Source organism: Oncorhynchus kisutch, linkage group LG8 (assembly GCF_002021735.2).
Source record: "Oncorhynchus kisutch isolate 150728-3 linkage group LG8, Okis_V2, whole genome shotgun sequence".
Taxonomy (NCBI): domain Eukaryota; kingdom Metazoa; phylum Chordata; class Actinopteri; order Salmoniformes; family Salmonidae; genus Oncorhynchus; species Oncorhynchus kisutch.
In genome coordinates, this window is record NC_034181.2 from 14044688 (window position 1) to 14057089 (window position 12402).

Sequence of the window (12402 nt, forward strand, 5' to 3'; positions counted from 1 at the left end):
CGTGATTCATCACTCCAGAGAACGCGTTTCCACTGCTCCAGAGTCCAATGGTGTCAAGCTTTACACCACTCCAGCCACTTGGCATTGAGCATTAGGTTGTGTGCGGCTGCTCGGCCATGGAAAGCCATTTCATGAAGCTCCCGATGAACAGTTATTGTGCTGTCGTTGTTTCCAGAGGCAGTTTGAAACTCGGTGGTAAGTGTTGCAACTGAGGACAGATTATTTTTTACGCGCCATGCGCTATAGCACTCAACGAACCCGTTCTGTCAGCTTGTGTGGCCTACCACTTTGCGGCTGAGCCGTTGTTGCTCCTAGATGTTTCCACTTCACAATAACAGCACTTACAGTTGACCGGGGCAGCTCTAACAGGGCAGAAATTTAACGAATGGACTTGTTGGAAAGGTGGCATCCTATGACGGTGCCATGTTGAAAGTCACTGAGCTCTTCAGTAAGGCCATTCTACTGCCAATGTTTGTCAATGGAGTGCTCAATTTGATTTACCTGTCAGCAGCGGGTGTGGCTGAAAAAGCCAAATCCACTATTTGAAGGGGTGTCCACATACACTATATATATATGTATGTTGGCTCGTCCGGGCTGTCAAAGCAAAGTTCTGCTGGCTGCTATTATGTTTATCAAGCAATATGCCAATGCTTCTCCCCAGTGGATGTAAATGGTATTGCAATGATATTATTATAATTGACATACATTACAATGTTACAGTATTACTATCAAAGTCTTCCAGTTTAGTTCAGGGGACCTTGTACTAAATTATGCACTAGCCTCTCAGACATGTTTCTTGAACCACCCAGATAGTTTGTAACATCAATAGAGGATCAGCAGCAGTCCAATCCATCCATCCCTCAATGACTAAAGTGTTTACTGATATGCCTTTCAATCATTTCATGTCATAATGTAACAGAATAAAACATCAGCATTTTCTTTGAAGCAACTTTATTAGAGCTTTAGTATGTGAACGTGTATTGTTTGGGATAAATTACTTCCAAGCATAGAATTCTGATCAAATACACTGGTATTAATATATATTGAGAAATAATAGATAACCCTACTATAGAGTAACAAAATCAACAAGTGTAACAACAACAACGCCAACAAATGAGTTTGCATCATGACAGTGTCAACGCTGCACTGGAAAGTGGGACAAAAACGAGACTATAGCTTCGACAGGAAGAGGAAATAGCAAATCAAATCAATTACATAGTATTCCTGAACAGAGACTAAATGAAGAGGAATAACTTTCCAATGGTTGATCATCACAGCCCAACTACTGTAACTGTACTGCTAGCTACAGCCCAACTACTGTAACTGTACTGCTAGCTACAGCCCAACTACTGTAACTGTACTGCTAGCTACAGCCCAACTACTGTAACTGTACTGCTAGCTACAGCCCAACTACTGTAACTGTACTGCTAGCTACAACCCAACTACTGTAACTGTACTGCTAGCTACAGCCCAACTACTGTAACTGTACTGCTAGCTACAGCCCAACTACTGTAACTGTAACTGTACTGCTAGCTACAGCCCAACTACTGTAACTGTACTGCTAGCTACAGCCCAACTACTGTAACTGTACTGCTAGCTACAGCCCAACTACTGTAACTGTAACTGTACTGCTAGCTACAGCCCAACTACTGTAACTGTAACTGTACTGCTAGCTACATCCCAACTACCGTAACTGTACTGCTAGCTACAGCCCAACTACTGTAACTGTACTGCTAGCTACAGCCCAACTACTGTAACTGTACTGCTAGCTACAGCCCAACTACTGTAACTGTACTGCTAGCTACAGCTACATGAGCACTAGTACAGAGTGGCTTCACATTGGCATTTTCAAAGTCAGAATATTCACCAGGAATAGAAACATTGATACAGTATGGCATATATTCTACAAACTACTTATTGCATTACGAGGAAGATGGTGATGATGTTGGTGATGAAGATGATGTCCAAATTATACAATTGTGAGTTTCCAAAATATTTGTATTTTTGCTCATTGTTCCTGAAACGTTTACAAGCAATGAGATAAAAGCTACATGCTAAACCACTAAAAACAGACCTGGCTTTTCAAATACCTTGGTTAAATGCTTGGGAATGTATTTGAGTCAGTTATTTCAGTGTTCAAATACATTCCAAGTGTATTTCCAAGTTCATTCCAATATTCAGCTAGTTGTTTTTTTCAAATAAATGTTATATGAATACTTTTATGAAATGTATTGAAAGGTCTGTATGAAAGACTGGAATCTTACACTATGATTGGCTTCCTTTTTAAGAAAGTGCAACAATGGCATCCTGAGACGGCAGTTTACATCCACTGCTCATATAGTATCAACAGTCATCCATCACAGACTCAATCTCTACTCTTCCCTTCAATCTGACAAACAAATTGAAATGATATTATTACTATACAGTCATCAGGGTTTATGTACAGTAGGTAAAACATGGTGTTTTTTGGTAGTATGGCTTTAAATGATCTTATTTCATGCTATTAAGAAATTCTATCTGAATACATGACTTTGATATATTTGAAATAGATAAGACAATAAAGAAAATGGCTCTATGTGTAGAGTAGAAGGGGTTTGGTATGGACGGTCCTGAGTAGAATATGCCGGCTGAGGGAGTTTGGAGGTTAGGGGAGTTAGTTAAGAGAAGGACAGCTAGTTAAGAGAAAGACATATAGTTAAGAGAGGGACAGCTAGTTAAGAGAGGGACAGATAGTTAAGAGAAGGACAGCTAGTTAAGAGAAGGACAGCTAGTTAAGAGAGGGACAGCTAGTTGAGAGAGGGACAGATAGCTAGTTAAGAGAGGGACAGATAGCTAGTTAAGAGACAGATAGCTAGTTAAGAGAGGGACTGCTATAGCCAGGGGGTTCTGCATAAACCTCTGCTTGTTTATCCAAGTCTTTGAGAGTTTAAAGAAGGCTTGTAGGGGTGAAGATATTGGTTGATCCTGCAGAGAGAGACGGGGAGAGGCAGAGAGAGAGAATTAGAGTAGTTGAATAACTTGGAAATTATCAAATAATTAACATATCATTGAAGACTTGATTCATCTGCTAAATTAAAGTAGAGTAGGCCTTCAGTTCCAAATGGGAATGATAGACAGAAATACACAGACAGCAGAAATCCCATATAAAGACATGGGTTCAGCTTTTAGTCCAGGAAAGAGTATCATATTCACGGAAATATAAAATCTCTGCATCAGTCACCATGATATGCACGGCAGAAATCGTCCATAGGTGCTGCTCCTCTAAACCGTGTCAAACGGCAGACATAAAACGATGGAGGTGCAAAAAGGCCCAGTAAAAATAACATGTGAAGAAATGTTTCATTGGCATACAGTGTCTGAGGAAAAATAAATATTTATCCATCCAGTCAATATTAACCCCTCTGTCAAACCTTTGACAAACAATCATACAAGAAGTGCTTCAACAGAGAGTTTGATATTGAATGGATGGACAGAGATATTGTTTTCTCAAAGACTAAATTCTCCACAGAAAAGGGGAGATTTTGACAACTGTCTACATCACAGGAGGCTGGTGGTACCTTCATTGGGGAGAACTGGATTGTGGTAATGACTGGAGCGGCATCAGTAGAAGGGTATCAAATACATTAAACACATCGTTTCCATAGTTTCCAGGTGTTAGATGCAATTCTATTAGCTCCATTCCAGCCATCATTATGAGCCGTCCTCCCCTCAGCAGCCTCCTGTGGTCTACATGTAGCATACCAAGGACAGATACAGAGAGTGCACACAAGATAAACAGAATAGATGACAGCACCACAGACCAAGTATACAATGACACGGAGGGAATAGAGGTGGGAACATGAAACAACCGACTGAACCATGGAACAACAGGATGGATCACAAACAGGGGAGTCACAGTGTGGATCTCCATGGGTCCAACCGACTGAACCATGGAACAACAAGATGGATCACAAACAGGGGAGTCACAGTGTGGATCTCCATGGGTCCAACCAACAACCATGAAACAACAGGATGGATAACAAAGAGGGGAGTCACAGTGTGGATCTCCATGGGTCCAACCAACAACCATGAAACAACAGGATGGAGGAGGGATCCCTAGGGGTCCTGGTCAAAAGTAGTTCACTGTAGAAGGAATATGTTTCCATTTGGGACACAACACAGGGGACTAAGAGTCCTGGGCCAGTGGAGGGTACGCGGTGAGAGGAGGCTGAGAGAGGGACTTCACATCACAACGACCATCTCTACTTTTCAGTGTGTGTTCTCATTCTGCGGGGGCAGGCTCTGGTTCCTCAGGGGCAGCGTTGGGGTCCAGGAAATCAGGGTGCTGCAGCTCCTTCAGGTATTTGGTGGGAGTGAGCATGTGGGTGGAGCCTATGGAGGGAGTGGGACAAATGCTGCATGCTCATTTCACATTGTATCTCAATAAGTCTGTTTTCTGGGTGAGGTCTTGGGTTCCTCTGAAAGATAAATGTTAATGACAAAAATGGCAGTCCAATAACGAGCAAAAATAACATGGCTATAGACAGGGAGTACCAACACAGAGTCGACTGTGTCCTGTGCCTGACCCTGCATGGTATCCATTCCCTGTTGTCACAACAGCACATATATCCTGTCTCTGATGTTTTCTCAGAAACACCATCTGATCTGAGCACACAAAGCAGATTCCATCCAGCAGCAGCTGAGTCAGACACAGTGGAATAGAACTATAGGATATCAACAGTATATTCTAATTATTTCCTAAGTATCGCCATGCCAGGATGATTCAGGGTATTTAGATGGAGAAGATATCTCCCTTTTCCCTGAAATATAGTTCTGATTGTACACCCTATGCCTGCTCCCTACTAGGTGTACAATGTATATCCAGGTAGAATGTACATAAAAGGGCTACGTGGTGCAACGAGTGCATTCAACGTCAGACGTACAGTTACGACCATGACATTTCACCCCACCCATGCTGCCAACTCACCAATGATGGCCTCCCATTTGCCATTGGCCTGTGTGACTTCGTAGACGCAGCGCATCTCGCTAAAGGTCATGCCTCCGATGATGAAGACGATGACCCGAGGACCAGTCTTAATCTCTGTGGGGCCCTTGTTCTTGTGCCAGTTTCCGTACCGGGCACTGAAATGACAGGGCAGGACATTCAAGTAACACTTTAGATGGTGTTGGGTGAGAGGGGAATGTATAACATTTACATTCTGTTCAGATATGTTATTGTTAGCCATCAGGGATCCTATGGGAGGAAAAAGGACAAAGTCTGGTGCGAGTCAACATGACAGCTGTGAGTTGGGGAGGACTGAGCACTTTGGGGCAGAGGTCAGGTCAGATGAAGTAAGGAAGAGCAACAGAGATGCATTGGCTGCTCAGATGTGTAGGAGGAGACTCAGCATAAGAGAAAGGGTTAAATATCAGTGCTCGTGTGAATATGTCTTTTGTCTTATGCAGATGTATTGACCCAATGGGTGAATAAACTTGGATGGGAGCTTTCATAGAGTACGTCAATTTCTTGACTACAGCCACTTTCTTGTTGAAAGTCAACAGACATGCAGTTGACATGTTATTGATAGTCTGTTGATAGTTTGTAGTGTAGAACAGATGAACTGTCCAATTAAATATTGAGGCCGTTCCTACCTCCACTAGAAGCTAAAATTAATAATTCCTGTAAGTCATTGGAAACTCAGAAGTGACAGACTACAGAGTGGATGTAGAATTCATATAGTTTATTTGCATACCTTGATGGCGCGCTGGAGTGGGTGGAGGCAGTTCGTTGGGAGATGTAGGGGTACTGCTTTGGATCTAGTTTGTCCTCAATGGCATCCTGAGGAGAAACAAAACTGGGTCAGTGAACTAACCATAATCCCATGTCCACACCCTAGCATAATGTCCACAACCTGGCTCAACCCTAACCCCATGTCCACACCCTAGCTTAATGTCCACACCCTAGCATAATGTCCACATCCCAGTTCAACCCTAACCCTAGCTTCATGTCCACATCCTGGCTCAACCCTAACCCTAGCTTCATGTCCACATCCTGGCTCAACCCTAACCCTAGCTTCATGTCCACATCCTGGCTCAACCCTAACCCTAGCTTCATGTCCACACCCTAGCTCAACCCTAACCCTAGCTTCATGTCCACATCCTAGCTTCATGTCCACATCCCAGTTCAACCCTAACCCTAGATTCATGTCCACACCCCAGCTCAACCCTAACCCTAGCTTCATGTCCACATCCTGGCTCAACCCTAACCCTAGCTTCATGTCCACACCCTAGCTTCATGTCCACATCCCAGTTCAACCCTAACCCTAGCTCCATGTCCACACCCTGGCTCAACCCTAACCCTAGCTTCCTGTCCACACCCTAGCTCAACCCTAACACTAGCTTCATGTCCACATCCTAGCTTCATGTCCACATCCCAGTTCAACCCTAAACCTAGCTTCATGTCCACATCCCAGTTCAACCCTAACCCTAGCTTCATGTCCACACCCTAGCTCAACCCTAACCCTAGCTTCATGTCCACACCCTAGCTTCATGTCCACACCCTAGCTTCATGTTCACACCCTAGTTCAACCCTAACCCTAGCTTCATGTTCACACCCCAGTTCTACCCTAACCCTAGCTTCATGTTCACACCCCAGTTCAACCCTAAACCTAGCTTCATGTTCACACCCCAGTTCAACCCTAACCCTAGCTTCATGTTCACACCCCAGTTCAACCCTAATCCTAGCTTCATTTTCACACCCTAGCTCAACCCTAACCCTAAAAGCTAGAGACCACTCTTTTCCTGTCAGTCTTAACTTAGTATCCACCCACACTAAACTACTGTAGGATAGACCCTACTTTCTAATCAAATCCAATATATAACAGTTTAGGATAGCAGACTGGACATGCCTCCATGATGTCCTTGATAAGAGGGGTCCATCGGGACAGCTGGTAGGTCTGCTCACTCACTCTCTCCTTCCGGTCAGTCTTCTTCACCTTGCGGGTCGGATTCCCCTAGAAAATTAATCATTATTATTATTTTATTAGGAATGCTGTTCATTACATAAGGACTCTCAAAGTGCTTAGAGTAGATGACTGATGCACTCAAATACTCTTCAGTTGGACACAGACAGCATATAACCACCGAGGATATCTTATTTATGCCACTATTCAAAGATGGATTCCCAATCCACATGTTAAAGTATTTCTACTCAATTGTGTGAGAGAGTTGTATGATGGTTCAACAATGGTTCATATTCATTAGAGCACAATGTAGCAAAACGTTTTGCAACAGAAAACAAAAACAAGTGTTTCTTATTGGACAAATTAGTTTGTAGTACCTCCCTGTTCAGTCAGTTTTCTTCCGCTCGGTGCCTAATGAATACATGTCCTGGTGTTACTGTGTTCCTATAGGAGCTAACCTCTGAGATGATGGGCATGCCCATATGGGCCATGTTGGAGATGATGTCACTGTCCTCAGGAGGGATGTTAGCATGCTGGAGGAGCTTACACAGGTTCTCCTCCGAAACACCTGACACATGCACAAACACAGACACATGCACCGAAAACACACACACACACAGAAACATGCACACACCCAGATCAAAGCTTGATGATTAGCTGATGACTTGAATCAGCTGTGTAGTGCTAGGAAACCCTGCATTAGTACATAGTATTGTACATAGTAAACTACAGACACACAGAAAAGGGATTGATCTCTCACCGTTCTTCATGAAGATATAGAGGAGGATGATGCGAATCTTGTCGAAGACAGTGACGTCTTTGTCCAGCAGGACGGGCACGATGGCCCTCATGGGGTCCTTGATCTTCTCCCCCTCTGCGTCCGTACCCATCGCTAGGTCCTGGGGTAGGGCAAGGGGCAAAGACAGATGGAGGGGTACAGGGTTTCATTTTATTTTATATTTTTATTTAACCTTTATTTAACTAGGTAAGTCAGTTAAGAGCAAATAGTATTTACAATGACGGCCTACACCGGCCAAAGCCTAACCCGGACGATGCTGGGCCAATTGTGCGCCACCCTTTCGGACTCCCAACCCCGAGTAGCGCAGATGGTTAGATATGGTAGTGATGGTTAGATATGGATTAGATGGTTAGATATACACTGAGTGGACAAAACATTAAGAACAACTTCCTAATATTGAGTAGCACCCCCACATTGGCCATTAGAACATCCTCAATTTGTCGGGGCATGGACTTTACAAGGTGTCGAAAGCGTTCCACAGGGATCGTTGTGTATAGTATCATTGTGTATAGTATAGTATCAGTGTGTATAGTATCATTGTGTATAATATCAGTGTGTATAGTATAGTGTCAGTGTGTATAGTATCATTGTGTATAGTATCAGTGTGTATAGTATAGTATCATTGTGTATATATATTTGATGAGTGACATCAACAAGGGATCATAGCTTTCACCTGGATTCACCTGTTCAGTGTATGTCATGGAAAGAGCAGGCATTCTTAATATTATGTGCACTCAGTGTATACCCGGAGTACCCATTTAATACAAGTGTACTCCAATTCACTGGAGCTCCTACAAATATCATCAAGTTGTACAAGTCCACTCTGTGCCGATTGGTCTCAGCAATCAGCACCTGTAAATTCTCTGGCCTTCATTTTCAAGCGTCTCATAGTCTTTGGTCTTTGAACCGAGGAGGAGGGTACTGAACATAGAACACAGGTACATTGTGTTACCTGCTCCACACGACACAGCTTGTCCACAGTGCCCTGATAGCGGTTCATACAGTCCTCAGCCAGGTGGAGGTGGGTGGAGTACTGAAACACAGGGAGAAGTGTACACACGCAGGTGGTCAGCGGTAAAGTCACAAGACTGTAGTCGGTTAAGTGTGCATACTATGTCAACATACCAAATGGCACCCTATTCCTTATATAGTGCACTACACTTGACCAGGGCCAAAAATGTGTACTATTATAGAGAATAAATAGATAGCCATTTGGGATGCAGACTATAAACATGTATAGTATCAGTGTGTATAATATAGTATCAGTGTGTATAGTATCATTGTGTATAGTATACTATCAGTGTGCATAGTATCATTGTGTATAGTATAGTATCAGTGTGTATATTTTCATTGTGTATAGTATAGTATCAGTGTGTATAGTATCATTGTGTATAGTATAGTATCATTGTGTATAATATCATTGTGTATAGTATAGTATCAGTGTGTATATTATCATTGTGTATAGTATCAGTGTGTATAGTATAGTATCAATGTGTATAGTATCATTGTGTATAGTATCAGTGTGTAAAGTATCATTGTGTATAGCGTATTGTATCAGTGTGTATAGGGTCATTGTGTATAGTATAGTATCAGTGTGTATATTATCAGTGTATAGTATCAGTGTGTATCGTATCAGTGTGTATCGTATCATTGTGTATGGTATAGTATAATTTTGTATAGTATCATTGTGTATAGTATAGTATCATTGTGTATAGTATCATTGTGTATAGTATCAGTGTGTAAAGTATCATTGTGTATAGTGTATTGTATCAGTGTGTATAGTGCCATTGCGTATAGTATCATTGTGTATAGTATAGTATCATGTTGCATAGTATCATTGTGTATAGTATAGTATCATTGTGTATAGTATCATTGTGTATAGTATCAGTGTGTAAAGTATCATTGTGTATAGTGTATTGTATCAGTGTGTATAGTGTCATTGTGTATAGTATAGTATCAGTGTGTATATTATCAGTGTATAGTATCAGTGTGTATAGTATCAGTGTGTATCGTATCAGTGTGTATACTATCATTGTGTATAGTATAGTATCATTGTGTATAGTGTCATTGTGTATAGTATCAGTGTGTAAAGTATCATTGTGTATAGTGTATCGTATAAGTGTGTATAGTGTCATTGTGTATAGTATCATTGTGTATAGTATAGTATCATTTTGCATAGTATCATTGTGTATAGTATAGTATCATTGTGTATAGTATCATTGTGTATAGTATCAGTGTGTAAAGTATCATTGTGTATAGTGTATTGTATCAGTGTGTATAGTGTCATTGTGTATAGTATCATTGTGTACAGTATAGTATCAGTGTGTGTAGTATCCTTGTGTATAGGATCAGTGCGTATAGTAGCAGTGAGTATAGGAGCAGGGTGTATAGTATCAGTGTGTATAGCATAGTATCATTGTGTATAGTATAGTATCAGTGTGTATAGTATTAGTGTGCAAATTATCATTGTTTATAGTATAGTATCATTGTGTATAGTACAGTATCAGCACGTGTAGTATCATTGTGTATAGAATCATTGTGTAAAGTATTGTATCATTGTGTATAGTATAGTATCAGTATGTGTAGTATCATTGTGTATAGTATAGTATCAGTGCGTATAGTAGCAGTGCGTATAGTAGCAGTGTGTAAAGTATCATTGTGTATAGTCTCATCGCGTATAGTATAGTACCAGTGTGTATAGTATCATTGTGTACAGTATAGTATCATTGTGTATAGTATAGAATTGATGTGTATAGTATCATCGTGTATAGTATAGTATCAGTGTTTATAGTACCAGTGTGTATAGTATCATTGTGTACAGTATAGTATTATTGTGTATAGTATCATCGTGTATAATATAGAATCAGTGTGTATAGTATCATTGTGTATAGTATCAGTGTGTATAGTATCGTATTATTGTGTATAGTATCAGTGTGATTAGTATCATTGCGTATAGTATCATTGTGTAAAGTATAGTATCAGTGAGTATAGTATCAGTGTGTATAGTATCAGTGTGTATCGTATCATTGTGTATAGTATCATTGTGTATAGTATCATTGCTGAAGCCTCAGAATCCCATTGATTTCAGGGGAGTCAACTCATTCCATGGAGGGCCTAGTGTCTGCTGGTTATTGGTTTTTCCTTTCAATTAAGACCCAGACAACCAGCTGAGGGGAGTTCCTTACTAATCAATGACCTTAATTCATCAATCAAGTACAAGGGAGGAGCAAAAACCTGCAACCGCTCATTCCCTCCGTGAGTTTGACACCTATGCCTTCGTGGACTATGAATGTGTGGGATCTAAGTCCATAGTAAAGGTCTTCCACATGATATACGTAATAGCTGCCTGCGGGAACAGTTGATATACATCACAGCTGCCTGAGGGAACAGTTGATATACATCACAGCTGCCTGGGGGAACAGTTGATATACATCACAGCTGCCTGGGGGAAAAGTTGATATACATCACAGCTGTCTGGGGGAACAGTTGATATACATCACAGCTGCCTGGGGGAACAGTTGATATACATCACAGCTGCCTGGGGGAACAGTTGATATACATCACAGCTGCCTGAGGGAACAGTTGATATACGTCACAGCTGCCTGAGGGATAAGTTGATATACATCACAGCTGCCTGGGGGAACAGTTGATATACGTCACAGCTGCCTGGGGGATAAGTTGATATACATCACAGCTGCCTGGGGGAACAGTTGATATACGTCACAGCTGCCTGGGGGAACAGTTGATATATCTGTCCTCGTGCTCCTAGACCTTAGTGCTGCTTTTGATACCATCGATCACCACATTCTTTTGGAGAGATTGGAAACCCAAATTGGTCTACGCGGACAAGTTCCTGGTTGAGATCTTATCTGTCGGGAAGATATCAGTTTGTCTCTGTGAATGGCTTGTCCTCTGACAAATCAACTGTACATTTCGGTGTTCCTCAAGGTTCCGTTTTAGGACCACTATTTTTTTCACTAAATATTTTACCTCTTGGGGATGTCATTCAAAAACATAATGTTAACTTTCACTGCATCTTTTCTTTCTTTTTTTGTTGTCTACAATGTATTCTGTGACAGGACATGCATCAACACACTCTTAAGACACACTTACCTTGCTCAGCTCTTTCTGATACTGGGGCATCTTCTTCAGCATCTGAGCCAAGTCTTTCATTGTGGTCTGAAACAAACCCAGAACAGCACATCACTGTTAGACACACACAGCTGCCAATACAATACAGGGGGTAAAGGACTCATCTCAAGTCAATAATGCAGTACTGTAGGACTAATACAGACTGAAATTAGAATACAGTACCTTCTCTCCTGTGTTCATCTTTTTGGTGGATGAGAATTCTTTCAGAGAACGGGTCACAGCCCTGTTTGAATGTATGTGTGAAAGAGAGGGAGGGAGGGGTGGGGGGAGAGGGCGAGAAAGAGATCGTGAGAGCGATAGATTAATTAAAGAATGATGCACGCTTGTGTCTGTGTGTGTGTGCTTTCTCGTTATATATGTATATATGTATATATATATATGTATGTGTATATATACAGTGCCTTGCGAAAGTATTCGGCCCCCTTGAACTTTGCGACCTTTTGCCACATTTCAGGCTTCAAACATAAAGATATAAAACTGTATTTTTGGGACACAATCATGAAGTGGAAC

The 12402-nt window shown here is 41.5% G+C and overlaps 1 protein-coding gene across 3 annotated transcripts in view; it reads right to left on the bottom strand.

Annotated features, from left to right (window-relative positions):
* Window positions 1-477: 477 nt before the first annotated feature.
* The window catches only part of LOC109894947 (syntaxin-binding protein 1-like), a 34062-nt gene continuing 22137 nt past the window's right edge, over window positions 478-12402 (bottom strand). The window contains exons 11-20 of one of the 3 annotated variants that reach the window (XR_004210742.1): window positions 12055-12115; window positions 11854-11919; window positions 8693-8773; window positions 7702-7840; window positions 7400-7509; window positions 6888-6992; window positions 5733-5818; window positions 4967-5121; window positions 3558-4371; window positions 478-2964 (exon numbers count right to left, since the gene is read on the bottom strand). Coding sequence is in view for 2 of the 3 variants with exons in the window: in XM_031829705.1 (XP_031685565.1) it covers window positions 4262-4371; window positions 4967-5121; window positions 5733-5818; window positions 6888-6992; window positions 7400-7509; window positions 7702-7840; window positions 8693-8773; window positions 11854-11919; window positions 12055-12115 (913 nt within the window). In the remaining variant the exon portion in view is untranslated. The remainder of the gene's footprint in view (window positions 2965-3557; window positions 4372-4966; window positions 5122-5732; window positions 5819-6887; window positions 6993-7399; window positions 7510-7701; window positions 7841-8692; window positions 8774-11853; window positions 11920-12054; window positions 12116-12402) is intronic. The other 2 variants (XM_031829705.1, XM_031829706.1) reach the window with 2 other exon arrangements.